The sequence below is a fragment of the Pelodiscus sinensis genome, chromosome 7 (genome assembly GCF_052426305.1).
Source record: "Pelodiscus sinensis isolate ZL-2025 chromosome 7, ASM5242630v1, whole genome shotgun sequence".
Classification (NCBI taxonomy): domain Eukaryota; kingdom Metazoa; phylum Chordata; order Testudines; family Trionychidae; genus Pelodiscus; species Pelodiscus sinensis.
Window position 1 is genome coordinate 8,363,402 of NC_143058.1, and position 27,623 is coordinate 8,391,024.

General features: G+C 46.2%; 1 protein-coding gene across 3 annotated transcripts in view; it reads left to right on the forward strand.

Annotated features, from left to right (window-relative positions):
• Positions 1-27,623, forward strand: part of EPB41L5 (erythrocyte membrane protein band 4.1 like 5) — a 110,372-nt gene that overhangs the window by 22,894 nt on the left and 59,855 nt on the right. For all 3 annotated transcript variants that reach the window (XM_075933065.2, XM_075933068.2, XM_075933066.2), the window contains exons 6-14: positions 2,833-2,877; positions 3,242-3,294; positions 12,626-12,746; positions 13,246-13,333; positions 14,134-14,222; positions 16,510-16,579; positions 18,121-18,290; positions 22,470-22,576; positions 23,418-23,445. In XM_075933065.2, coding sequence (XP_075789180.2) covers positions 2,833-2,877; positions 3,242-3,294; positions 12,626-12,746; positions 13,246-13,333; positions 14,134-14,222; positions 16,510-16,579; positions 18,121-18,290; positions 22,470-22,576; positions 23,418-23,445 — 771 coding nt within the window. The remainder of the gene's footprint in view (positions 1-2,832; positions 2,878-3,241; positions 3,295-12,625; positions 12,747-13,245; positions 13,334-14,133; positions 14,223-16,509; positions 16,580-18,120; positions 18,291-22,469; positions 22,577-23,417; positions 23,446-27,623) is intronic.

Genomic DNA, 27,623 nt, shown 5'->3' on the forward strand with positions numbered 1-27,623 from the left:
GCAATGGTGCATTGCTAGTTCAAAAAGTGTCAGTGTAGATCTTTGTTTAAATGCATGTTTGCCTCTTGTGTGAACTAGATTTTTTTATTAATAGCAGCATCTGGAGCAGCTCATGCACCTTGTGTTGCTTTGTACTCCTATACCAGGACATAAAGGACAGGGTGGCGACAAGCCTCTTACTTCCTATAGCAACAACACTGAATCTGAAAACTGTCCTAGCAGTTAGTTCTTAGCTCAGGTTAAATGTCTACAAATCTTTGGAAAAAAACCCAAACCCTTCATAATTACTTCTGATCTGTATCTGACACCATGAACCATTGCTCTCTGTCTGAGCTGAACTCTGCCAATCAGAACCTCCTGAAGAGGGATCCTTAGCATGATGGTTTCAAAACCTGTCTCAGCCCCTTATCCTCAGGGCTTTAAGCCTTGTCCATCCTAATGAACTAATTATCCAGACTGGTAAGCACAGCTATTGATTCTTCTGTTTGGGGGAATTTCATGTACTGAGCAGATGCTTAGTCTGCAAATTGTTCTCTACCAGAACATGTAAATCATAAGATTTGAGGCTAAAGTTCCATCTTCTAGAACCTTTCATTAAGGTCACATCAGTCAGAGAGGAGACCAGTTCTAGAGTTTTGCTGACAGACAAACCAGCTTCATCTTCTGCCCCATCTACCATACAAGCGATGCCCAGAATAGGTACAGAATAACAGCAGTGAGGAATGACTCCTCACCAACACTTCTGGTGTCAGTCTTGTACACAGAAGTGCCACTCCACTCAAACACTGAGGCAGAGGCGCCAAACAGAGCTCAGTGTTTTCCTAGAAGGACAGATGTCATAAAGCCTATGAAGATAAATCCAAACCCCACATGGCATCTAGGATTGAGGAGAAGGGGTGCTTCTAACTTGGCCTCCAGCAGTGACCCCGGCTCCAGTAACTCATCTATCAGTATCAACAGACTCAGGAAGGTGTGGTGAGAGGAGAAGCAAGATTAGTGTTGGTACCATGATGCAGACTTGAACCAGTATTGAGAGCACCTTACTCTTCGGTGCTGCCCCTGGGGGAGGTTGGGTCCTCACCATCACTGGGACATGCATTCTCTCCATCTTCCAATAGAGAGCCAAGGTCAGCTGTCAACACTGCCGGTAGTCCTGTCAGCTTACCCTTCAGGGCTCTGCTTCCACCAGTTCATTGGGAATGGGTATGGATTGGCCAGTATACAACAAGCCAGACTTACTTTTATGGCACACCACTATTGCCCCATTGGGGTGCTGGAGCCTGCCATCTTAGGCATTGTTCTCTTGAAAAAGGAAGAGGATACACCTCATCAGCATCTGTGGCCAGAGTACCAGAAAGTGTCCAAGGGCACAGCAGTACCAATGCTGTGTACTGTCATGAAGGGACTAGTCATTCTCATCACCTGGTAAAGCACTATTTTCAGCAGCAGGACCAGCAGCAGACAACTCTATAAAAAAGCATTCCAGGTGTTCTTTTGGATGATGGCAGAGACTTTAGAGTTCAAGACATCAGTCATAATGGAGAAATTCCACAAGCATTTTTTATTCCTTGTCTGCCTGCAGTTCCAGCTAGTATTGCCCTTCCTATACATGAGTAACTGCTTGGTCCTGCCACACTAGCTGTGGTACAAACTGGCACTCTGAAATGAATCAGGAAAAGGTACTAAATGCCTCCCATGGAATCCGAGTGTTCTATGTTCTTCTCACCTAATCTTCTTTGCAATACAAGAAAAGTTGAAGTCCAGTAAGCGCTATCCCCAACAGGCTCTGTTTATTTGGTAGAAAGTTGTACTCTGCTGTACACACCTGTGGATGGCTGAGGAACAGTAAGGATTTTATGTTGAGCGAAAAAAACAAACAAAGGGTCGGGGTAGAGGAGTTATTGAGCCCTTTAAGGATGGCCATTTTGAATTCTATTGTTCTCTGCAGCACACCTCCGACTGCCTCGCGGAACACAATTCAAGAAACACTGGTCTAGAGTATCTAGAAGAAACAATTACTGTATAATAAATGACATTTTTTGTGTAGCTTCTTTTTGAAGTACACCCATCAGAAGGAGAATAAAAGGGTAGTTCTGTTTTTCACTGCCTGGTTCCTTTCCAACCCAAAGGAAGAGCAGTCTGTAAGTCAAGATTTTCTGCAGGGCCTTCCTATGAAGATCAAGTTTATAACCTGCCACTTTATTTTCTTCCAGCTCCACTCTTCTGAGGCTGGTTTTCAGGAAGGGGTCTAGGGAGAGGCAGTTCTGGGAAAAATTTTAGACAATACTTTTGAAAGATGTGTGGTGCTGACTGTCACATGATGCATTACTGAGTCCTTGTGGTTAACTAGAGGAATAAGCAGGGCTAATCCTGCAGCACCACCTTCTTGCTCCTTTAGGTCCTTGATCGGAATTCTGGTAAGTCGTCATTTGGGTTTATCCTCCTTTGAACAGTGTGCAAACTACACACAGTCAGATTGAGAGGCCTTGAAAGATCAGTGTACAGCATCTTAAATTTAAGTTTCACCTTATTGAGTTCTTACAGGTCAGGTTATGGCTCCCTCTGTCCATCTGCTGACTGACATTAGAACTGCTAGCTCTTAATTCAGCACTTCCCAACCTTTTCCAGGTGGGGACCCATTTTGATAATTCAGGAAGACTTGGTGACCCAAGGCAATTCAAAAACAGGGGGAAGAGGGGGCGCAGAGCCACCTAGGGAGACACTTGGCGACCCTTTTGAAATGTAATGGCGACCCATATTTGGGTCCCGACCCATAGGTTGTGAAACCCTGCTCTAATTGATGGTTTTGTCCCTTTTTTTTTACCTTCTTAGGTATTTATTTGTTCTTCAGCTAAAACAGGATATTCTCAGTGGAAAGTAAGTACGTATTGGTATGTGTGCTACATTAAGTCTCTCAGGTAATTACAGTGTGTTTTAACATGAGGTTTAACAACACAGTTTCTAGGAAAACTAGGAAACCCAGCATTCACTGTGATAAGAATTTTTTTTCCCATTGATACTTTCTGTGTATAAGCAAATAAGTATTTTTGATGTGCTGGCTCAAAGAACCACATTAGAGTAGCCTGAATATTAGTGCTTATCTCAAGCATCAATTTACCAAAGAGCCAACATTCACTGCAACCCTTTGCATCTCCTCAGCTCTCAAATGCTTAAATGTTGTCTCTTTTGCGAACACAATCATACAGAGATTTGTCTACTTAAACCGTTTTTCCTATGGCAGATTGGAATGCCCGTTCGACACAACCGTCCAGTTGGCAGCTTATACTTTACAAGGTGAGTGGGATGGAGGAATTTATTATATTCTTCCTTGTGGTCTTATTTCCTTCTTCCTGCCACTGTGGTGCAAGGATATTCATTTTGCCCGGGACTGAGTGATCCTAAAATGGAGAAATGTATTTTCCTTGACTCTTTAATTTGTCGTCATATATTACAGACCGCTTTGTCGTGTCAGGGAGGGGTTTAAGGAGCTTCTGAAGAAATCATTTCCTTGGCTAAAATATAATTGTCAACAGGCACTTGCATAATGCAATATGAACTGTACAAATTAGAACATTTTAATGGAAAATAAAAACTTTTCTCAGACTTGTAAGTGTCCACTTTCAGACAGTGTTCACTGCTTGAACTGCGCTTATGCAGGAACATAGCTGTCCTCCTGGTGACTGTGTCATCACCGTCTGAAGTGCCATCCTTGCTCTCATGGAATCACACACCAAACTCCAGTGGCTCCAAACAGGGTTTGTTTACATAACCATTGCACCCTTTAAACTAATGCTGCACCAGTCTAGTTAAACCAATGCAGTTTTGTATATGGACACTCCAAATTGGTTTACATTTGTATCCTGTGGGTTTAGCTCTCGCTAAATGTAACTACATTGGTGTAACTTCTACGTGGAGCATGCTGCTGTCTTTTTTCCTTCTGCTTCCAGTTGTGTTGACTGTTTTAAAGAGGATGGGATCCACCCAGAAATGCAAAGCTTTAGTTTGTTTTATTGGTGCAAAGGGAATTGTGCAGGGAAATTCTTTTCAATTTTCGGTTCTGTGTTTAATGTACCATGTAGCACTCTGGAAAATGTCCTGCCCTGTATATTCCTAATGTCATATAAAAACCTCTTTGGTATTGTGCTTATTCTTGCTGTGAGTCATTAACAAAGCTAAGTCAATCACTAAAAACTTTTATTCTCCTAGGTATTTTAGAAAACATCTGCTTGCCTTAAATATGAATGATGCTGTAGGATCTAGTGTAGATATTGGAGTCAGTAGGGTGGGGAGTGCATTGCAGAGAAACCTGTTGCTTTTGCCTTTTGGTTGAATAGTTAGAATGCATCCCATTCTGAGGTGGCATTGATAAATGCTTTTGATCTAATACTACAATAAATGAAGTGTTTAGAAATGCATGGTGAACTTGATAGGTCATATATCCTACTCTTAAATATTGGCATTTTCTTTCTACTTTCAGAACTGTTCTTAATTCCCAAGTTAGGTCTATGGCAGTGCTTTAATCTTACTGTCTGGTTGACTGCTGAGCAGATTTTATTTAAATCAGCTGGAACTTAAGCAGGCTTTGACAACATTCTTTTCAAAAGAGGCAGGCGGTATAGTGGGAGTAAATTACTATAGATCTACAAACTTCCTCTGTTAAGTTTTTTTTAAAAAAAGTATGAAAAGGCTTTTAAAGGTATTGTGTTCAGAACACCTAGAGATAGATTTGTGTATAAATAGTACAACAAAATAGTTAATTAACTCAGTTTTTGCACCTCTGATATTTTATATATTAAGTCGGCTTTTCCTTTTTTTCCCCCCAAATTTTTCCTTTTTTATTTTTACATAAAAGATTTGCACTGTTGCAGCAAGTCCATTTCCTGCTTGCACTTTTGACTGGAACTTGGGGAGCCAAACGTTATGTTCTTCTTCGAGTGGTTGCTCATGTCCATTCGAAGTAGGTGTGCGTGCCGCGTGCACCACGTCTTCCGGAGCGTTTTCCCTAGCGGTACCCATTGCGCCGGCGGGGCGCCCCCTGGAGTGGCACCGCCATGGCGGGGCATAAGTACCCCTGCCGGCGCTGCTCCACCTCAGTTCCTTCTTACCGCCATGACGGTCGTTGGAGCGTTTCTCTCTCTTTGTCTGCTTAGGCTTAGATAGTCAATGGTTCCCGTTTCTCACATTGTAAATAGTTTGTGTAGTTAGGTTTTTTGTTTTGTTCCTTCCCCCTTGGGGGTAAGGAATGCCAGGGCCGCTAGGCTTCAAGGCGTGCGCTGACTGCGGGAAGTTTATGCCCAGGGGCGACCCACACGACAGCTGCCTTAAGTGTCTGGGTGAGGCTCATTTGGCAATTGCCTGCAAAATCTGCAAGTCTTTCAAGCCCCATACGAGAAAAGAAAGAGTTTCCCGCTTGAAGCTTCTCCTTATGGAGACGGCGCTTCAACCGGTGCCGCCAGAGCAGCCTGCGGTGCGCAGCGCACCGGCCTCCACGCGCGAGGCCGCACACCGGCACCGGGCATCGACATCGAGATCCTGGCACCGGTCTCATTCTCCGCCGTCTAAGAGGGTGAAGAAGTCCCGGGGCAGATCTCCGTCAAAGAAGCCAACTTCGGCCGGGCACCGCAGCGGCAGTTCACTGGTGCGTGTTTCCCTTCCGGTGTACCGTCGGCACCGAGGGGGCCTGGTTAGTCCTGGTCGCCTGCCCTCTCATCGTCCGTCCACACCGGACACTTTTGAAGCAGTGCAGGACCTAATTAGTCTCACGACCTCTCTGCCGTCTTCGGTCGACTTGGACGGGTCGAGGTCGCCCTCGTCGGAGGCTCGGCGGGCACCGTCGTCGCCCCTGCATGGCCCAAGTCGGCATGCTAAGGTGGCTTATGCGTTGGGACCACCCCCGGTGGGGTCAGTTCCCACTGCTACTGTGGCACCCTTCATAATGCCGAGTCATCAGTCTCAGGGGGCTTCGAGTCATGGCAGGTCACTGCTTACCGCTTTGCCAGGGCCCCGCCTGCCGGTACCGGTGCCATACCCCCATGGCCATGTGGCATCCAGGCACTCCCAGGAGTCAGCGTCCGTCTCCGTGCCGAGACCCCACCCCATATCAAGGGGGTCTGAGGCATCCTAGGCCTGCCCTGTAACCTGATGACATCTGTGCTGTGCTGTATCCTGGAGAAGCAATAAACCACCTCTATTCTACGGACTGGTGGAGTCTGTTCGTGCCATTCCGTGGGTGCAGGAGACGGGGGACCCCCAACACGCCGTCACACACCCGCAGTGGCCTTTTTGAACTCCCTGGGCCTATCATCAGTGGCAGGGTCAGCCGCCACCATCTATGGGGTCGGAGGCTTCAGGGCACCGTTCCCGTCCGTCGGCGTCCCTGTCCAGGGCGCCTTCCTCCCCCCTTCGGGTGCCGCAACATGATCCTGCGGCACCGCAACCACCGGCACTGGAGGCAGGCCCAGCGGAAGCTCAGGCCGTCCAACTGGCCCTGCAGTTGGCCACAACCGCTCCTGTGCCACTTCAGGAGTCGTCGTCGTCCTCCCCCAATGAGGCACTAGCGGACCCAGCACCTGGTCTGCCATCAGTGGATGCCAGAGCACACCAGGATCTCCTGCGGTGCATGGCTTCCAATCTGGCTGTTCCGGTGGAGCCCATAATTGAGGACACTGATCCGATGGTGGACATCCTCACGGAGGACGCCCCTACGCGGTTTGCCTTACCGCTCAATAAAACTGTTTCCAAAATTACTAATGCCCTGTGGCAAACACCAGCAACCTTGACCCCTACCCTAAAAGGGGTAGAGAGGTGTTATTTCGTCCCGCAGTTGGGGCATGAATTCCTTTACTCCCAGCCCATCCCGGGATCCTTGGTCATGCAGGCCGTGGCCCAAAAAGAAAGGCTTCCCCAGCCCGGGCCTTCTCCAAAGGCAAGGGAGCCTAAGAAGCTGGACCTGTTGGGCCGTAAGGTCTACGCTACAAGTGCTCTACAGCTCCGCATCGCTAACCAGCAGGCGATGCTGAGCAGGTATGCTTTTAACACCTGGCAGCTGTCGAAAAGTTTAGAGACCGACTCCCGATGGAGGACCGCCAAGAGTTTGCGGCTATGGCTTCTGAGGGTAAAGCCATAGCACGAACTGCCCTCCAAGCGTCATTGGACACTGTGGACTCGGCAGCCCGCACCATGGCGACTGGCGTCGTTATGCGTTGCGGGGTGTGGCTCCACGTCTCGGGGATTCCTCGGATGTGCAGCACACTATCCAGGACTTGCCCTTTGAGGGGAAGACTCTGTTCTCGGAGCACACCGATTCCAGGCTCCATACCCTAAAGGCCATGAGGTCAACTCTGAAGTCCTTGGGCATACATACGCCAGCCACGCAGCGGCGACAACTGCCTTATAGGCAGCAGGGTAGAGTGCAGCCCCAGGTCCCCCGTGGGGATTTCTGGAGGCGCCGCTCCCGGGCCTCCGGTGGAGGTTCCGGGGTGGCTGCGCACCCTCAAGGGCCTAGGGGCCGACATCGTCGCCCTACGTCAGATCCCCAGCAGGCAGGTCCCCACGGCCCTTCCCATCAGGGCAAGCCCCAGTTTTGACGCCGTGTTCGAGAGTCCTGTACCAGTCTGCCATCCTGGCCCCCCGTTTGGGGCCAGGCTATCCCGTTTTGCCCAGGCATGGGCCCTGATAACATCAGATGCCTGGGTCCTGAACATTGTAAATACGGGCTATTCTATCCCATTCCTGGGCCCACCGCCTTCAAAACCCCCTACTCTGTCCCTAGTAAGGGACACCCCTCACGAACACATCCTGTCTCAGGAAGTGGCAGCGCTCCTCGAAAAAGGAGCAATAGAGGGGGTCCCTCCGCATCTGCAGGGCAGGGGGTTTTACTCCCGTTACTTTGTTGTTTCGAAACCAAAAGGGGGAGTTCGTCCTATCCTGGATCTGCGATTCTTAAACAAGGCGGTTGTAAAACACAAGTTCAGAATGGTGACTTTGGCCTCAGTCATCCCAGTGCTACAACTGGGCGACTGGTACGCGACTCTCGACCTAAAGGATGCCTACTTCCATGTGGCAATCAGGCCCAGTCACATGAGGTTCCTCCGGTTTATGGTGGGCCATTGCCATTTTCAGTTTACGGTACTCCCCTTTGGGTTATGTACGGCACCAAGGGTATTTACAAAATGTATGGCTGTGGTTGCCGCCTTTCTGCGCAATCGAGGGGTACGTGTGTTCCCATACCACGACGATTGGCTGATCCGAGGTCGCTCGTAAGAGCAGGTAGAAGCTCATGTAACACTCATAAGAGCTCTCTTCTTAAAGTTAGGGCTCATGATAAATGTCGAGAAGTCATCCCTGACCCCCTCCCAGAGGATAGAATTTGTGGGAGCCCTCCTCGATGCAAAGGTGGCAAGAGCGTTCCTGCCCCATAGCAGGTTCCTCTCCATAGTGGAGCTGATCTCAGGGCTAAATCAGTCCCCCATCACAACACCTCGGGTCTGCTCCAGGCTCCTGGGCCATATGGCGGCATGTACATACACGGTGTGACATGCCAGGATGAGAATGAGACCTCTGCAGGCGTGGTTGGCGAAGGTCTTCTGCCAATCCAAGGGTCTCTGGGACTCCATAGTAACAGTGCCCCCGGACATTCTGGACTCCCTACTCTGGTGGACCCAGGAAACCGTGGTGCGCAGCGGGGTTCCCTTCAACGCCCCTCCCCCCTCACTGACGCTGGTCACCGATGCGTCCGACCTGGGATGGGGAACACACCTTGGGTGCCACAGAACTCAGGGCCTCTGGTCCCTTTCTGAATGGACCCTGCACATCAACGTCCGGGAATTGCGGGCGGCAAGGAGGGCCTGCGAAGCATTCCTGCCGAGGCTCTTTCACCGCTCGATCCTGATGTGTATGGACAACACTGCAGCGGTTTTCTACCTCAACAAGCAGGGTGGGGCACGTTCGCCACCCCTCTGCAAGGAGGCCCTGCGTCTCTGGCACCTGTGTGTCACGCACAATATCACGCCTCAGGCGGAGTACCTCCCCGGCTGCAAAAACCTACTAGCAGACACACTGAGCAGATCCTTTGGAGCCCACGAGTGGTCGCTCAAGGACTCTGTCCTCAGTCAGGTTTTCCGCAGGTGGGGCTATCCCCACCTAGACCTGTTCGCCTCGGCACGCAATGCCAAGTGCAGGAACTACTGTTCCCTGCTGGGGCTGGGGAAATTCTCCAGGGGAGACGCCCTAACGACCACGTGGCCAAAGGGCGTTCTCTATGCTTTTCCCCCGTTTCCCCTAATTTCCAGGGTATTGACCAGAGCAAGAACTTTTCGGTCCTCGATCATCCACATAGCCCCCAGGTGGCCCAGACAGTTCTGGTTCCCCATCCTGGTGGACATGCTGACCCAAGACCCTATAGCACTCCCTCCAGTTCGGGACCTGCTTGGGACGGGGGGATAATGGTTCACCCGGATCTCCGGTCTCTTCACCTAACGGCCTGGTTTATCCGTGGTTGAACCAACCAGAAAGGGAATGTTCCCAACAAGTACAGATGGTGCTCCTTAGCAGCAGGAAGCCCTCTACTAGATGGTCGTACGCTGCCAAGTGGCGGCGCTTCTCGTCTTAGGCATCCCAGAGAGGAGTACGCCCGTCCTCGGCCCCTATTCCAACTATTCTCGACTATCTCTTTCAACTCCAATCTAGTGGCCTGTCCTTTTCTTCTATCAAAGTCCATGTGCCATCTCTCTCCGCCTTCCATGTTGGTACGGCAGGAGCCTCTCTTTTTTCTAACCAGGTGGTTAAAAGGTTTCTTACTGGTTTGGAGAAATTGTACCCCTCGGTGAGGGCTCCACACCCTGCCTGGGACCTCAACCTGGTCCTACACAGGCTTATGTCCCCTCCTTTCGAGCCATTGGCTACGTGTTCATTGAAGCACCTTTCATTGAAGGTTGCTTTCATAGTAGCCATTACGTCTGCTAGAAGGGTATCAGAGTTAAGGGCGCTAACTATAGAACCGCCCTACCTTGTTTTTTCGCACGATAACGTAAGGCTACGGCCTCATCCGACCTTCTTCCCGAAGGTGGTTTCACCTTTTCACCTGTCCCAGGAGATTTATCTACCGGTGTTCTTCTCTAAACCCAACGACTCCCCTAAGGAGCCAAGTGATGCCAAGCGAGCGCTGGTGTTCTATATTGACCGAACCAAGCCCTTCCGTAAATCCCAACAATTCTTCGTTGTGTTTGGGGATAAGGGGAAAGGTTCGCCTATTTCAACACAAAGGTTATCAAGATGGGTGGTGCAATGTATAGCAGAGTGTTATCAACTGGCTGGTAAACCCCCACCCAGGGTGAAGGCACACTCCACCAGGGCGCAGGTGTCCTCGGTAGCTTTTGGTGCCCAGGTACCAATAACAGAAATTTGCAGGGCAGCCACGTGGTCTTCCCTCCACACGTTTACAGAGCACTACCCGCTATCTCAGCAAGCTAGGGAGGATGCAGGTGTGGGTTCTGCAGTCCTCGAGTCAGTACTGTAAATAGGTTAATAATGTCCTGTTGCCATTGTTGTAAATTTGTGCCTTATAAGTGTTGGATTGTTCAAATCTGTTTATTGTTCACCTCTCTCCATGACTCTGCTGGTATGACTGCTCCGACCCCTCCTCCGTGGGGTTAGCTTGGTAGTCACCTACTTCGAATGGACATGAGCAACCACTCGAAGAAGAAAAGAACGGTTACTTACCTGTAACTGTTGTTCTTCGAGATGTGTTGCTCATGTCCATTCGACTCCCCCACACACACACACCTCCCCTTCGTTGGAGCATCCGGCAAGAAGGACCTGAGGTGGGGCAGCGCCGGCAGGGGTACTTATGCCCCGCCATGGCGGCGCCACTCCAGGGGGTGCCTCGCCGGCGCTACGGGTACTGCTAGGGAAAACGCTCCAGAAGATGTGGTGCACGCGGCGCGCACACCTACTTCGAATGGACATGAGTAACACATCTCGAAGAACAACAATTACAGGTAAGTAATCGTTCTTTTCTTGATTCTCAGAGCTGAGTGAAGCACCAGCTACTCCCTTAAAGTCATTGGAGGTGGTGACTGCTTTTCTCCTCTGACAGTGAGACCATGTTAATTTATGTTTCTAATTGCAGATATAAGCACTCTTCTTTGGGCAGTTATGTTTGGAAAATGTTGGCCTTTTAAGTATTAGCAGCTGTGGAAAAAGGAGCCAGTTCTCTAAGAATGCTCAGCCATTGTGACACTAGTGTGCTTACAATGGTAGAGGGGAAAAAATAGTTTTCTACCCTATGCTGGCTGTCATGATTATGAGGGTTAGCCAGCAGCCTGGGGATTAAGGGGTTAACTACACCTAGCCAGGTGGAGTGACCAGTAGGAATGTAGGTGGGACTTTCAAACTGGGACAAAGGAATTTGGGTTTTTTTTCCTTTCTCCTTTTGTCTCTCGGGGTGAGTCCTCTGCAGCTACAGAGAGGGACAAGCATGTCTCTTTCTCTCCAAGACACCATTCTTCATTTTCTGTAAGTAGGGCAAAGTTTAGGTAGTTTCGTTAGGCTTTATTGTTTTAAGGGTTGGGTATGGGATCTGATGTCTGGCACTGCTTAAGAGATGTTTTGGCTTTTCTTTGTAACTAAGTTCTAGGCCCATGGAGTTTCTCCATGAGTATATTTTGTTACCTTCCCATCTAGTCAAACCCCTTAATCGCCAGGCTGCTGGCTAACCCTCATAATGTTGACACCTGCAACAGGAATATTGTTCTAATAATAAAAGTCTTCTCTTTTCTCTTTATTAACCTGGCATTGGTTACTTGTGTGTCCTGATTTTTATAATAGGGGTGAGATTTCCCAAATGATCTTTCCCCTGATTTCTTTATCAATACTTCTGTGGTGGCAGCGGAAGTTTTATTCACAAGATCTAGGTTTTTAAGATTGTGGGGGAAGTTTTATACCAAAGCCTGGTAGATAAGGTTTTGGAGTACACTTGCTGGCCCCCACTTCTGCATTTATCATGCCAGAGTGGGGAAGGAGCCATGACACTGGCCATTTTGGTTTTTTGTTTTTGTGTGTGTTGCAGATGAAAAAATGAAGAAAAAAATCATTTTAAAACTATTTCCTTCTACAGGATTCAAAATGGGTCTCTGTTCTTGAAAATTGTACAAGTTTCTCTATTTTTTTAAAAAATCAGCAGTTTACAGTTGTGACTGAAATACTGTTTGTTTTTAAATAGTTAACATGTTGTTAAAAATGTTGCAAGAGAGTCAAAGATCTTAACAGTTCAAAGATGTTGACAGTTTTCCACAAGATGTTCCATTTTATTAAAGTTATTTATTTATTTATTTGCTGGAAACCTTTTTGCAGGAAAATTTTTGAGAAGCTCTACTAAGAGCATTTCATCATCAGATGCAGAAGTTCTGTTCAGAACTTAGGCTGTAAGGCTATCTGTCAGTGCCTGCAGCTACCGCATCAAAACAGGTGGAAACAATAAATAAAGGACAGAGAGAGTGGGAGAATTTTTAAGTCTGGAACACTTAAAGTAAACAAATCATGGTAGATTTTCTTCAGCTCAAGCCAGGTCTTGTTAATGCTATTGCTTTTGAATGGAATGTCACTTGACAGTGTTTTTTCTTTGTAGCTGAACTTGGAGACTATGATCCCGCTGAACACATTCCTGACCTGGTGTCTGAGTTTAGGTTTGTGCCCACTCAAACTGAAGAGATGGAACTGGCCATTTTTGAGAAGTGGAAGGAATACAGGTACTATAGCTCCTGATCCATGTGTGCCAAATCAACTTTCTGACTCTTACATGAGTAGAGCATATGATACAACGGGGATGATGCTGACTTTTCCATATGATCTTTCACCCACCTGTAATCTTAATGTGATTCCATCATAGAACATAAGAAACTAAAGCTAACAATTCTTGGTTGAGAATGTAAAGTGAAAATTGGTATTTTTACATGTCTGCCTTTTCAATCCTGGATGAAATTCTACTCCTGTCCATGAATGGTAAAATTCCATAGTTTCAGTGAAATCATTAATTTGTCTAATCTTGTAATTCATTGCTTTTTGCAACAGTCAGCATTTCAGGTTAAAATTAGCAAAGGTGACCTTGATGCTCATGTAACTTTGAGAGAGACAGCAATGTTTGTTTTTTGTTGACCCACAAACATTTTTTCCCTTTATATGCTAGTTTCTTTTCCTTATTCATAGTTTTAGAGGATTCTGTTTTAACTATAAATAAATTTATTTCAGAGGCCAAACACCAGCCCAAGCTGAAACTAACTATTTGAACAAAGCTAAGTGGCTGGAAATGTATGGGGTGGACATGCACATAGTCAAGGTAAGATTGCCCACAGGATGACCGCTTTGGAAATGGTTATTCTTGCAGGTCAAATGTTCCAAGTGTTGTGCAAAACTAGAAGTGTTGTATAGGAAAACTAATAGGGCTGTCAATTGACCTGCGTTAACGCCTGTGATTAACACAGGATAGGATTAACATGTTAATTTTATTAATGCATTAATCTCAGGCATTAATGCTGCGCTGCCCCTTTGGAGCGCCAGAGCGGCACTTCAAAGGGGCTTAGCAACACGGAGCCAGGGATCAGTTGGGAGTCCCCAGCTGATCCCAGGCTCCTAATGCGCTGCCCCTTTAAAGCGCAGAGCTTTGGAGACTGTAATTTTCATCTGTCTATATTTATATTGTGTGTTAAATATGAGATAGATGCTTCAGATTTCAATCAGCCTGAAACCTGTGTAAAAATCAGAGTAAATGAAATCAAAATTGGATTGAGATTTAATATGGTATCACTTTATGGTTGTTGTATAGAAAGATTAAATAGACTGTAAAGGAAGAAGGATAGAGAAAAACACAAGGAGGGTCTTTAGCCCATAAGCATATAAAGAAAACCTTCCTGCCTTTATCCTGATCTCTTTCTAAAGTTGTGGATAAGAGTAAGCTATTTAGGAAGGTTTTTTAATACAACCATATCTCGTGAAAGTTTTATTATTGTAATAAAATAATGATTAGTATTTCATCTTAACAATGAAGGGATGGATATTTTGTACACTGGAATGATTTATACGTGTATGGCGTCTTCCATGTGCAATTGAACATAACCTCTTTTGGTCTGTGATACTTAGGCAAGGGATGGCAATGATTACAGCCTTGGACTGACCCCGACAGGAGTTCTGGTGTTTGAAGGTGACACGAAGATTGGTCTTTTTTTCTGGTGAGATGGCTAATTGAAAGACTTAGGTATTTTACAGTGCATATTCTTAACTCTCTTACACTAGCCAAATTCTTGAACATTAGTGGCTGCGACCATTTATCAATATTAGTAATCTGCAATATACTTCATAGCTTAACATGAAAGACTTTTTCAGTGTCCAAAACATTATTTTCCTTGGTTAACATCCTTGACACATGTCAGTAGGTTTGTGTGCTTTCATCTTTCTCCTATGACATATATGAAGCCAGTACAGCATTGCTGTTCTTTTCAAGCATGCCTTCCCAAGTTGTTCTGCTGCTTTATTGGATTCATTGTATATGTATTTATTACTGGCTACATGGGAGATAGCTGAAAGCATTCGACCAGCCAAGCTGGCAACTAAACTAGGGATGTCAACATATCAACAACTACACGATTACCTGATAAGCTTAGGTTTACTGGTTAAGCCTGTTGACTACATGCATTCCACGCGCACACACACACACCCGTCCTCCACCCCTTGGCTCTGTACCTGATAGAGAGGCATCAGCTTGGAGGGTGAGGGGGCAGGCAGGAGCTGGCTTTTAAGTGGCTCTCTGTGCATGCCAGTTCCACGGACACCACCCCTCCCCTACTGCCTTTGTAGGGGAGCAGGCAGGAGCTGGTGCTGGGGGAAGCCAGCTTAAAAGCTGGTTCTAACTGGCTTTGGGATGCCGCCTCTTCTCCCCTCTCCCCCCTTCACTGCTACAGCATGGACAGGGGAGCAAGGAAGAGTGCTGCACAGCAGCTTTTGTCCACGGCAGGTCCGGGCTCACTGCAGACAGAGAGTGTTATTGCAGAGCAACCTCTGTATCAGAGGCAGCAGTGAGAGGCGGGAGGCGGAGCTGGTCTGTGCAGTGAGCTGGTTTTTATACAGAGGCAGCAGCACACAGTGGTAGGGGGCTCCCCCGGAAGTGGAGCTGTGGGAGCATACAGGCTCCCTGGGAGTGGGACCTGGAGCACACTGGCTGGGAGTCCGCCTGCAGAGACAATCGAATAGTTGTATACCTGCTAAAATTCGATGCAGTTACGTGACTATTCAATTACATGCTATCGAAGATCCCTAAACTACACAAAATGTTGTGATTTTCTTTTCTGGGGGGTGTGGCTACTGGAACCCTTTGAGTGCAAAACATCCTCAGGGTTGGTTTCTACACTTTTTTTGGAAATGCCCTATTTCTGCTCCCACACATACCACAGAAATGAGTTCAAGTTTAGATAAAAGCGCATAACCATAAAGTGTGGTAAAGAGTGTGAAAATGCTTACCAACACTTGCAGTTCTGTTCCAGAGGCTCTTGGGGGGATAACACCAGAGGTATGTTGTTTTGTTTTTGTAGGAGGTATTTGGAGCAGTCCCATAGGACTTGTACAGTTGCATATGGTTGAAAAGCAGGCAAAAGAAGGGAATTCACTTTCTGGTTTGGGTGTAGGCTTAAATAAGGTATAAGGATCCAAAGTTATTTTCCATGTTTCCTACTTCCTATTTCTCATGCTTATTATCTTGCTAGCTGGGTACGGATAGGAAAAAAGTCAAGTATTGAAATCCTGTTAGTCAGGAAGTTTGTTTGGATACAATCTAATTGTACAAAATACCAGTTTTTACAAGTTTGGCACAGTTAATATGGGCATGAATAAAGATATTAACTGGTTAATGCACTACAAAGCCAATTTCCTCGGTCTTTGATATTCACGTTTTCACATCAGGCTGGATGTGTCCCATTCATAGCTACTATCTAATTAACTTCATTAACATGGGTCCAACATTTGACAGGTAACTCCTTTTGCTGTATTCTGTATTTTCCACTCCAACTCATCTGATCAAGTGGGTTTTACCCACTAAAGTTCATGATCTATTGTATTTGTTAGTCTCTAAGGTGCCACAGGACTACTCATTGTTTTTAAAGATAGACTAACACAGCTACTCCTCTGAGACTTTGTTCAAAACACAGTTTGTTTTAACTACCATCTTCTTGCCAAGAAACAATAGACTGTACTGATGTCAGCTAAAAGTCCATTTTAAGACTCCCTGCAGAAGCTTCATCTTTTTAAAAGTTGCTATAGATTTTGAAATCGCTTCACCTCATAACTTCTTAACAATAAAGTCCTAAAACACTGGCTAAACACACCTTACTCGGATAATTCAGTTTGGCTCACTCTGTTTATCTCCGTTTTTAAAACGTGAGTCCTAGAGCTGAACACTGAATATAACTTTAATATATTGACCAACAAAAACGTGTTCACACACTTCTTTTATTGTTCATCTGACAGGCCAAAGATAACCAGACTGGACTTCAAGAAGAACAAATTAACACTAGTAGTTGTTGAAGATGATGAGCAGGTAGTTAAATTTTGCTATTGGCTCTCTTAGCTGCTTTACTAGGATTTAAGGGTTCTAGTTTGTTCCTCCTGGTCTCATTCATACTTAAGTTTGCAGGAGTAATGTGGCAGCATTGGAGTGTTTTTAATTATGACTTATTGAGGACAGTAAAGTGTTTATGTCAAAGAAATTTAGCAGTGTGTCTGATTTGCTTTGTATTTTAAAAGGGCGATGCTTTCTTTAACTAGTGTGGGCCAGACAGTTTGGAAAGAGCAGGTGCACTTTGGTGCATGGTGTGAAAGAATCCAATTTGAACTAGGATGTGAACGACTAGTTGACTAGTCGCGCACACACACCCTCCCTCCCCACCCCCGTTGCTGCCTCTCTAAGAAAGAGGCAGCAAGCAAGCAGAGGGGAAGAAGAGGGGGTGGTTCAAAGCAGCAGCGCCACATGGAGCTCCATGCAGTGCTACCGCTTTGAAACACCGCAGGGAGCACGGGGCCAGCGCTTTCATCTTTGAAATGTAGCAACAACAACTATTAAATTAGCCCATTAATCTAAATTTAACATCCCTAGTTTGAACTCCTTCCTTAAACAGATTCCAGGAATGCCCCCAGGAGAAAAAATTGCTCTGAGTTGAGCATATTATAAAAAAGCGAGTATTGGTAACACACGGAGGTGAATCTGATTTGAGACAATCACCAGTCAGCCACAGGGGGAATATTCCAACATAAAGAGATTTCTCATCAGTCTAGTTGTTTTGAGCTTGGCCTCTAAGGTATGACTACAGATGGATAAAAACCCATGGCTGGCCTGGTCAACTAACTCAGGCTTGCAGAGCTAATCTTTGCATGTAAACATTCAGTTCTGGGATCCTATGAAAGTAAAGGGACCCAGAGCTCAGGCTCCAGCCTAAGCCCAAAACTCTACATGACTTTTGGCCCTGAAGACTGAGCCACGGTCTGGACTAGATGCAGCCATGCTGTGGAACTTTCATCCCTGTGTAACGTTTTACGTGCAGCTTACATACAAGTCTGTTATTGTAGCGTCTCTTGAATGTGGAGTTGCTAACGTGAATTTTAATAAACCGTTTCAATGCTGCTGCCCCACAATCACATCTCTATTGTGTATATGTTTTGGGCAAGCCAGAATGGACAGTGACCCTTTTAAGATGCCTCGCATATGTAGCGAATGCATTGTGTAGTTACAGTGCTATATGCTAACTTGTTAAAATCAAATCTTATTTGATGTTAGTGACACCCTGATGTGTTGCTCCTAGCACAGAGCCATCCCGGCACTAACAGGTATATGTAATCAATAATTTATTCCATGGAAAAGAATTGGCCAAATCTTGTTCCTGGAGATAAAAATACCAGATATTCTCTTTAGCTATTGCACTTGTATTTGCAATATTTCATCCATCTATTGTCAGGTAGAGATAAAGGGGGGAGGGGTTTTTCAGCACAAAGGAATATAAATTGTATTCAGCATTTATTAAATTGTGGGGAACTCTGCCCTGTATGAGGCTGTTCAGATTCACAGTGTGTTTTGTGTGCTTTAAGGGGAAGGAGCAGGAGCACACTTTTGTGTTTAGGCTGGATCACCCCAAAGCCTGCAAACACTTGTGGAAGTGTGCAGTGGAACATCATGCTTTCTTCCGCCTCAGGGGACCTGTCCAAAAAGGCTCAAGCCGATCAAGCTTCATTCGACTGGGGTCACGGTTCAGATACAGGTCAGAATAATTTCTCATTTGATGTGTCTTCTCCCCGTTTCCATTCCCTTGGGTAATGCACAAGAGAGGAAAGTGGTATCCAGTTTCTATAGTGTATAGAACAGAGAATGTAACAGACTGCATTTAGATAAATTATTTAAATTAGGCTGTTAAACTAGTCAAAATAATGCACAGTTTTTAATAAAATCCATTCCAGATTTGCTATCTGAACTTAGGCTTTTTCTGATCTGTTCAGTAAAATGTGCTAGGGAAAGTTTCCCTAAGCCAGGGGTCAGCAACCTTTTCAAACCAAAGAGCTATGCTACGTCAAAATTCAGAACAAGTGGTTAACAGAGCCAGTATAAGGGTGCCCATTTGCATGACTGAAAATAAACCATTTAATATTATTGATAATTGACATGATGATTAATAGTATCATAAATGAAACATACAGACAATTTAATGGGACTTCTGCTGTTGCTGGGGGTGCAGTCTGTGGATGTGGGCATGCAGGTGTATGAGGAGGTGTATGAGGCGCTCAGGGCAGGGGGTTAGAATGTGTGGGAGGTGAGTGCAGGGTGCTGGGGCTGGGGAGTAGAGTATTGGGGGGGGGGGTCGGGGCCTGGATTACCTTACCTAGCTAAGGCTTGGCTACTGCACCCAGGCAGCAGTGGGTAGACGAGGGACTTGACCAAGATCATCACAGCCAGATCATGGCCTCCCTTCCTAACCATGCCCGGCAGGAGGGGGGCCACCGCCAGCCCTTCCTGCAGCCAGACGGGGCCCAGACCATGGGGCCTGTCCCAGGATCAGGGCTGAGGCCAGGACACTGCAGCCAGACGGGGCTGGGGGTTGGGCCCTGATTGGGGCCTTGTTGGCCAGGCTGCCATGGCCGGGCTGTGGTAGCAGTTGTGGGGCCACCTTAGGAACATGGCAGTTGGGGACAGACCGCGGCAGTCAGATAGGGGCTGGAGCCAGGACACTGCAGCTGGATGTCCCAGCGTGGAGCGTGCACGCATCCCCTACAGGATGCCTCACCTGGCCCTTTAAGCAAGCAGAGTCCCCTAGCTGGCCTTTGCTGGAGGGCAGCCAGCTGTTACCGGGGCGCACCTCCTTACTTACACCTCTGGTTAAAGGGGAAATAGACCAAAAAACACCATCTTGACGTGAGTAATTATGCATTTTTAAAATTTTGAATGTTTTTTTTTTCATTTTAATTTAAAGAGGTGCATGTATTTTGGGAATGACAAAAGAGCTGCATTTGGTTCCGTACTGAGCCATAGGTTGCTGGCCCCTGCCCTACGCCAACAGGTTTTCCTGTTTCTTATATCTACTGTACATTTGGAGAGTTTGTGTCTGTCTGTCTCTGTCTGTCTGTCTGTCTAAGAACTCCTCCTAAATGGAAAGAGCTAGGACCACCAAATTCAGGATATAGCTTCCTCTTATAACTGAAAGCATGGTCAGGGTTTGGCTGTGCCTGGAATGAGATTGCGTCTCATAAAACCATATAGAAAAGAGACAGAACCACCAGGCAGGTGAAAGGGACTGGCTAAGGGCACAGCCCCTGTCCCTGGGACTGCCACAGCCCCAATCCTCCCTTCCCGCAGGCACCCATTAAGGCGAGGGGGGCGGGGGGGGGGGCTGAAGCTTTCCTTCACCCCTCCCCTTTGTACGGGAACAGTTCTGGCTGTTTTCCTTCTCAGCAAGGGAAGGGAAAGTGCAGAGTTTGCTACATTCCTCACTCTGTCTGTGGAGTGCCAGGGGCAGAGGATCCTGGACATACCCCAGGTGGGGGACGTGCACCCCTCCCCCAGCTATGCCTGCTGAAGCTGCAGCAGCCCTGGAGAGGTGCTTATCACTTGGCCCCAAGCTGCGCTGGCTGGGGCTGTCCCTTCTCCCTGGGGCAGCCTGTATCCTGAACCCCTCCTCCCAGCCCCACCCCAGAGCAATGATTCAAATGAAGTGTGCGCATTTACATTTTGTTTTCCAAAAAAACAAAATTGAGTTTAGGACCTGAGCAATGCTTAGTAAATCTAGTACAGTATATTATACATGTGCTCTGTACGTTACCCAAGCTTTCCATTTACTTCCAAATACAATTCAAGTGGTTGGTTTTGATTCATGAAGCCCTGCAACTTTGGTTCTGGTTGAGAGTCTACTTCATGGTTCATTTAACTGAAACGCTGTAGACTTACACATTTGATGGCAGACAAGGCTTTTGACTCTGGAATTGATATTATTTTTGTTAAAGCCCAGTTAGGATCCAGGCCCTGCTGTTTCAGACACTGCATAAGCATATAATGAGGCCTTGCCTTTGTCCTAAAAAGCGCTCTGGAAGATGCTCCATCTTTTACTTCTAGGGTTGCCTTGCTAGAGGAAGCAGTTTTAGTTTAATTTGTCTGGGGATTTTTTAAGTGCTCTTTATTGGGACCTGTGTCAGTTACCATTTTGGTGTATTGATTATGTAAAAGCCATCTGCATACATATTAGGGATGTCAATGTGCAGACGACTACACGATGGGCTTATCGGTTGATCCTGTCCACTACACACCTTTTTTTTCCTCCCGTTCTCTCCTCCTCCCCCCGCTGTATCAGAGGCAGCAAGGGCAGGGAGGCTGGAGCCAGTGCTCATGGGGTGATAGAGGCAGCAGCATGGAAGCGGGTAGGCCAGCTCTCCATGCATGCTAGCAAGGCAGACCTGCTTGCCCTCCCTCCCCCTCCCCCCCCCCGCTTGTCTCCTACAGAGGCAGTGGGGCGAGGGGAGGCAGAGAGGAGCAGGAGCTGGTGCTGGGAGGAGCCAGCTTAAAAGCCACTGCCTCCCCCATCTCCCCCACATGCTGTTATCCCAGCAGAGGGGGGCTGCGGGGAGTCTGAGCTTCCTGCAGACAGGCTGCTCTAGCATCCCACAGAGCAGCCTCTGTCCATGGCAAGCCTGGCCCACCGTGGACAGAGGCTACTCTGCAGCAGCAGCACCGAAGCAGCCCTTGTCCATGGGGAGCTCATACCCCTACGGACAGGGGCAGATGGGAGCCAGTCTGTGTGGGGAGCTGTTTTTAAACCAGCTCCCCTCATAGACCGACGCGTGCCTGCCACCCTGCACTGCTGCAGCAGAGGCCAGGAGTGCACTGGCAGCCACCCTCACCCTTGGGGGACTATCGAATAGTTGTGTAACTGCTAAAATTTGATGTGGTTTCAGGACTATTCAATTACACACTGTCTACAAATAGATATTGTGATAAGTGCATTTTATAAATTGAAAAATATAATACATCTAGGTTTTACCGACATTTGTAAAAGATATGAGGGTCACTCAAAGGACATTGTCAAATAGAAGTAATTTACTTGTATAGTGTCATCTGCAGTTTCAGCAGAACTTCTAGAAAATGTAACAGGTCTATTAAAGAAATAAATGTAGGGCATGTGAAAAGCCATTGGCTTATTAGCTCCAGAGAACAAAGTGACTTATATCCACAAACAGAGTACAAGCAGCGGCTGTCCAGAGTCACCATATGCTGCCTTGTGTGAGTAGGCAGCTGGTTCAGATGCTCAGCAATCCTTGGCCTGTCTAAGAGCTCCAGCAAAGGTGCCAGCAATGTGTATAGTTTTTATATGGGTTCCTCCTATCTACTAGGAACTGTACAGAATCTGCAGGCTCATCTCCTATGTATAGTTCACTAAACTACAGTGAGCTGGTAGCGACTTACAATCACTTGTGAGCTGTGCTGGATTTAAGCAAAAGAGATGGAGGCTCTGTATTCCAATCTTATAAACCATCAGGTTCCTCTTTAAAAAGGAAGACAGGTCTTGAATAAAACCACTCAGGATTGGGAGTCAGCACATACAATTTCTAATTTTTCTCTATTATAGCCTTCCTATAGGACACCAGTGGAATGACAAGGCATGTATTTTGAGGAATCTAATTCTTAAGGAATCGTGCCTTCAATTTCCCCTTCAGGAAATGGGGATGATAGTACCTTCCTCAGTGGAGGATGAAATTAAAATGTTCGCATAATTGAGCCTTTCTGATGAAAGGCACCATAGGAGCGTAATATTTATTTCTATGCAAGTTAGGTTTGCTGAGACCAAAGCAAACATCTACAAGTAAGCCAGACAAGTTATTTTGTCCCAGTTATGCCTACATTCTGCCCTTGTAAACAAGTGCTTTATCCCATCATTGTGTACCTTAACTTGCATTTTTAGTGGGAAAACAGAATATCAGACAACCAAGACCAACAAAGCCAGAAGATCAGCATCCTTTGAAAGGAGGCCCAGCAAGCGATATTCAAGGAGAACACTACAAATGAAAGGTAAGTGGGTGCCCATGCATTGTAGCCACAGTGAGACGCGAGTAGAGTAAAATCTCGTGCTAATTCTAGACAGGAATTTTTGCGTTTCTCTTCATCTTGGAGCATGATTTTTATAACGATCCATCTTGCCTTTGAGTCATTTCTCTTGGGACCTATTTGGAACACAGTGTGCTTAATAAACTGGATGAATTCAAGGGTTTTTTTTGATATTTTTATGAAGTTGCCTAACAGCTAAGTCACCTGTGAATATTGTAAGATGTTTATATAGAAAAATAACCGGTCTAATAAGTAAAGAACAATCCCTCGTTGAATCCCTTTGCTCTGTCTCTTCTTTCTTTATCTTAAAACTCTTCATCCTTGCAAGACCTTGATCAACTCTTTCACTGCTTGCTTCTCAGCCATTGTCCCACCCTGTGACCTAAATGCAGCTAGTTCTTGCTATGGTGTATCTCCTTTGTCTCTCCTCATGATTGCTTATCCCTGGAATGTTTCATGTATGTTTTCAGATCCCTTCATCAATCCTAATCTCCAGATTAAAAATGTGTTTTTCATGCTTCATACATATGAGTGTCATGGATATTTGTGGTGGTATATCGGGATGTAAAATCCTGTGTAAATTGTTAGCCAGTTAAACTGTAGGTTTAACCGGGTAACCGCCTGCTGCGTGAGGGGTGGGAATGCATGCTGTAGCCGACCCATATGCCAATGAAGCAGTTATGCTGGTAAGCATACCAGTAAGGCAATGATTACTGGTTAAACCTTTACATCCCTAGCGCTATATAGATAATAACAAAATGAATGTATATTAAATTTGTAATTGATATCTGGAATTTTTTTGCAGCAAACGTTGCAAAACCGGAAGAAACAAGGTAGGAGACATTCTGCTGCTTAATTTCCTTTCTGTTCAGTCTGCATTTAGTCGTGTGTGAATGGAGGCAGCTGTAATGTTAGTTCAGGTCTAAAGGAGTACTATTAATTTAGATTTTCAGACCTGAAGGGACCATTTGGTTGTCTGCTGTGACCTCCTACATAACACAGGAGGTGAAAGTTGCTTTTCAGTTTGGTAATTCCTTGCTATTTTTTCAGTGGAAAGCTGCTTGTGGAAAGGGTGATGCTGTCATATTGTAGGATTTTGCCGAGCATTCTTCCTAGCAGGCAAAAATACTTTTGAATTCTAGGGTGGTAGGTTTATGACTAAATCCAGTTGTCCTTGCTTGCTTTCAAGTATTGATGAGGATTGTTCTGTCATGCCTTGTAAGAGAGTCAAGCACACAGGAATAAGATGATCTCTTCTTGCTGATGTGACTCTGCTGTGATGTGATTGAAATGCAAAGCTAATGGGACTCAGGAGCGGGGAGGAATACTGTAGAACTAGACATTTCAAACAAAATGATCTTCATTTTTACACTTATGCCTTGACCTGTAATAATAATCAGTAGGGAAAGTGACCAACACTTGAAGTGAGTCTGTAATTTTCTTCTGCATTGGACAACATCTAGCTCAGTAGAATCTTGCCCAATGTCTGAGACTTAAGTACTACTGCAATACAGATAAATCTTACTATACATTTTAGAAATGTGTCTGTCCATCCGTCTGAGAGTCAGTTTGTTCAAGAACTCCTCTTAAACAGTAACCTCTAAGGCCACCAAATTTGGTTTGCTGCTTCCTCTTATCAGAACTTAAAGCAAGGGCAGGGTTTGGTTGTGCCAGAAAAATGGGATGTGTCTGGAATTTGATTGTTTCTTATAAAATGGAAAGGGAGGATTCTGGCGGGAGGGATATTTATACAGTGGAGTCCGGATTAACTGACACCCAGTAATCCGACTCTGCTTTATCCAACCCTCCAGCTCCCGGGGACTTTTCCCCAGGAGCTGCAGGGTGGGATACAGCATAGGCAGGGAGAACAGCCCCGCTTGCTGCCCCGTTGCTCTCTAGGAGCAGCTGCTGCCGGGACGCTTCCAGGCAGGGGCAGGAGCGGCAGTGGCAGCAGCAGCAGCGTCTCCTAGAGAGCAAGGGAACATCTGATGCCGCTCCTGCAGGGGGGAATATCCTGGCAGGAGTGGCATCAGCTGTTCCCTTGCTCTCTAGGAGAAGCTGCTGCTGCTCTTGCCTGGAAGCATCTTGGCAGCAGCAGCTGCTCCTAGAGAGCAACGGAACAGCTGATACTGCTCTGCTGGGGACGCTTCGTCCCTGCAGGAGCGGCATCAGCTGTTCCGTTGCTCTCTACAGTAGACTCAGTATTATCTGACATTCGGTAATCCGACCATGTGTCGGTCCCGTTTAGGTCGGATGATAGGGACTCTACTGTACTGCAGAATGGCCTTGGGGAAGGGAGTGGGGAAGGGCAGCAAGGGGCCAGAGACAGGGACCAGAACAACTATATATTTTAGAGAGAATGTCTGTGTGTCTGTCCTCAAGCTGGCGGATGTGTACCCCTCTGGCTGAGCCTGCTGCAGTAGCCAGGGACAGGTGCTTCTCGCCTGGGCCCAAACTGCTACAGTGAGAGACAGCTGGGAGTGTCCTCTCTTCCGGGGGCAGTCTTCATACTGAACCCCTCTTCCCCAGCCCAGAACAGTGATTTAAATGAAGAAAAACAAAACGTATTAGAGTTAAGAACCCGATTAATGCAGAGTAAATCTTCTAGTAAGTGATATTCTCCAGTTACCAATTCTTTCTACACTTTAAAAATCAACCTGTTCCGTTACTTCAAATTCCTCCTCTTCCTTCTTGAAAGGGGTCTTCCAGGATTTTATTATCAATGTAGTAGTGATGCACGTTTCTAAAGCTTGTACCAGTATCGTATCTTTGCACTTGTTCCTTGTGGATGTGAACATTCATGTGACATCTCTCTGCTTCAGGCTTCAGATCCTTGTAACTTGTAAAGTAAGACACCAGATGCATATGGGCCAACCACCTTGTTGCCAACCCAAAGGAGTTGCAAAATGTACACTAAAGGTGGCAAGCCTTTGGACTCAGATGATTCTCACCTCTCTCCCTTGCATATAAGGGTCACAGGGAAAGCTGTCTGAGGCACACCCCTCAGTTTTCCCAACCCTGCCTATGCACAGGACTTCTGAAGTGCTTGTAGCCCTTGCTGGATCAAGACACCAAATTTTGTGCCAGACTGTGTGCACTTGATCCAGCAAGTGCTAAAAGCTTCCCAGAACTACTCTGCTTGGGGAGCATAGATTGAAAATGAGAGGCTGTGCCTCAGTCTTATCATTCACCTCTGTTTGAATAGATCAGTGCCTTCCAGTGCTTCTTTCTTGGAGACAACATCTTTGTCCTTTCAGGGGCTCTTCTGGTTCCAACCCTTTGGCTGGCTCACTATGGTCCAATTCCCCATCCTCTATGATTTCTTAAGATACAGGTCATTTCTCCCCCATCTCCCCCAAGTGACTAATGGGAGGTGCAGGGGACCCAGTACCACCCCTAACTCAGGGCCCCAGCCCAGGGACAATGTAGGTAATAGCTGTCTTCTATGTCTGTTCCTATGCTGCTCTAATTCCCAGAGCCACTTCCCCCATGGCCCTGCGCTGTCTTCACCCTTACCTCAGGGTTCTTGCCATGCGCTCCCTACACTGAGCTGTCAGCAGAACTGCTACTCTTCTAGCTAGCCAGCCAGTCACCCAGTTTTTGCTCCTTGCAGCATCTAACTGCTGCTCTGTTTTGCAGAACCTTTTATTTGGCCTTCCTGGCCCTGATTGGCTGCTTCCCCTGCAGCCACTCTAGCCTGCTTGGAGGACCTCTCTACTGTTCTTTTTCTGGAGTAGGGTGTAGCAGGACCACAATGCCTCTAGAAAGAGGTCTCCGGGACTAGTTTATCCCATTACATTTCTTTATATAATTAAATTTTTATAATGATATTTATTGACATTGCCATTGTCATTTGTTCCAGAGAAAACCTGACCTCTGTATACTTTTATAATACTGTAATATTGCATACTATTAATTGAGACAGTTGAGGTTCAGCACACCCTCCTCCATCACCCCCAGCCTGCTATCTTTGTACACCAGTATGTCTTGGAAAGGTGATTTTTCTGAGAGCTATGCTCAAAGTAAAGTTTATGCAGGCTGTGAGGAGTCTGTAAGTGAAGGAAGCTCCATGCTCTTTCTTCCCCCCACTTGTTAGCTTTATAGTTTTGTTTACGTACCGTGTAAAAAAACAGACCTTCATGGTCTTGCCTGAAAATCGGGCTAGTCAGAGGATCAAGTACACGTTCCTTTGTCTTAGGGAGATCAGGTTACCAGCTCCTCCGATATCCTCAATTTAAACACACTTGAGTTATAATTCCAACATGCAGCCATAACTCTTAATACAAACTTTGTGCATTACGCGAGAATATAAATGATCAGTGAAATATTGGTTTTTAGATGATCCCTCACAAGACCTATTTTGTACAGAGATCAGTTTAGTATTGTGTAGGGTATGAATACTCCAGTGCTTAAGGTCTCATACGTTTATAAATACAATTAACTTGCTCAAGCACATCAGTGTACTTGCACTCCACTTCCCATGGTACATAGCCTGGGATATTTTCCAGTATGAGGCTGGCAGGTCATCCTTTTCTCCACAGTGCCTCCTGTATAATAACATTCCATAGGAGCATCATCTGTTTCCAGTGCCAAAAACATATTCCTTTTGAGGGCGACTAAAACAAGCTATTGGCTTTTCTTCCATGACGCAAGGGGGGATTAGGTTTGTTTAGCTCATTGAATGTAATGTTTCAGAGTGACTGGAATGACCTCATTTTTCTTCTGTTTCTTCCTGTTCCTGGACATTCTACCCTGCTTTTTAGTTGGGTTCCATTTAATAACTCCATGCAAATCTAGCCCATTAGGAGGCACTAGTAGCTGGGACTGAATGGGTAGAGCAGAGATGAGAAACCATGGGTGAATGCTGTCACTTCCCTGGCCTGACAGCCACCTATTAAAATCCCGCTGTCCAAGTATTACATGAGATTTAAAAACATAATAAAATCCTCAGTATGTTTTGTTGAGAGCTGTTTTTTTATTCTCAGCTGTTCAGTAATCACTGATGCTGAGG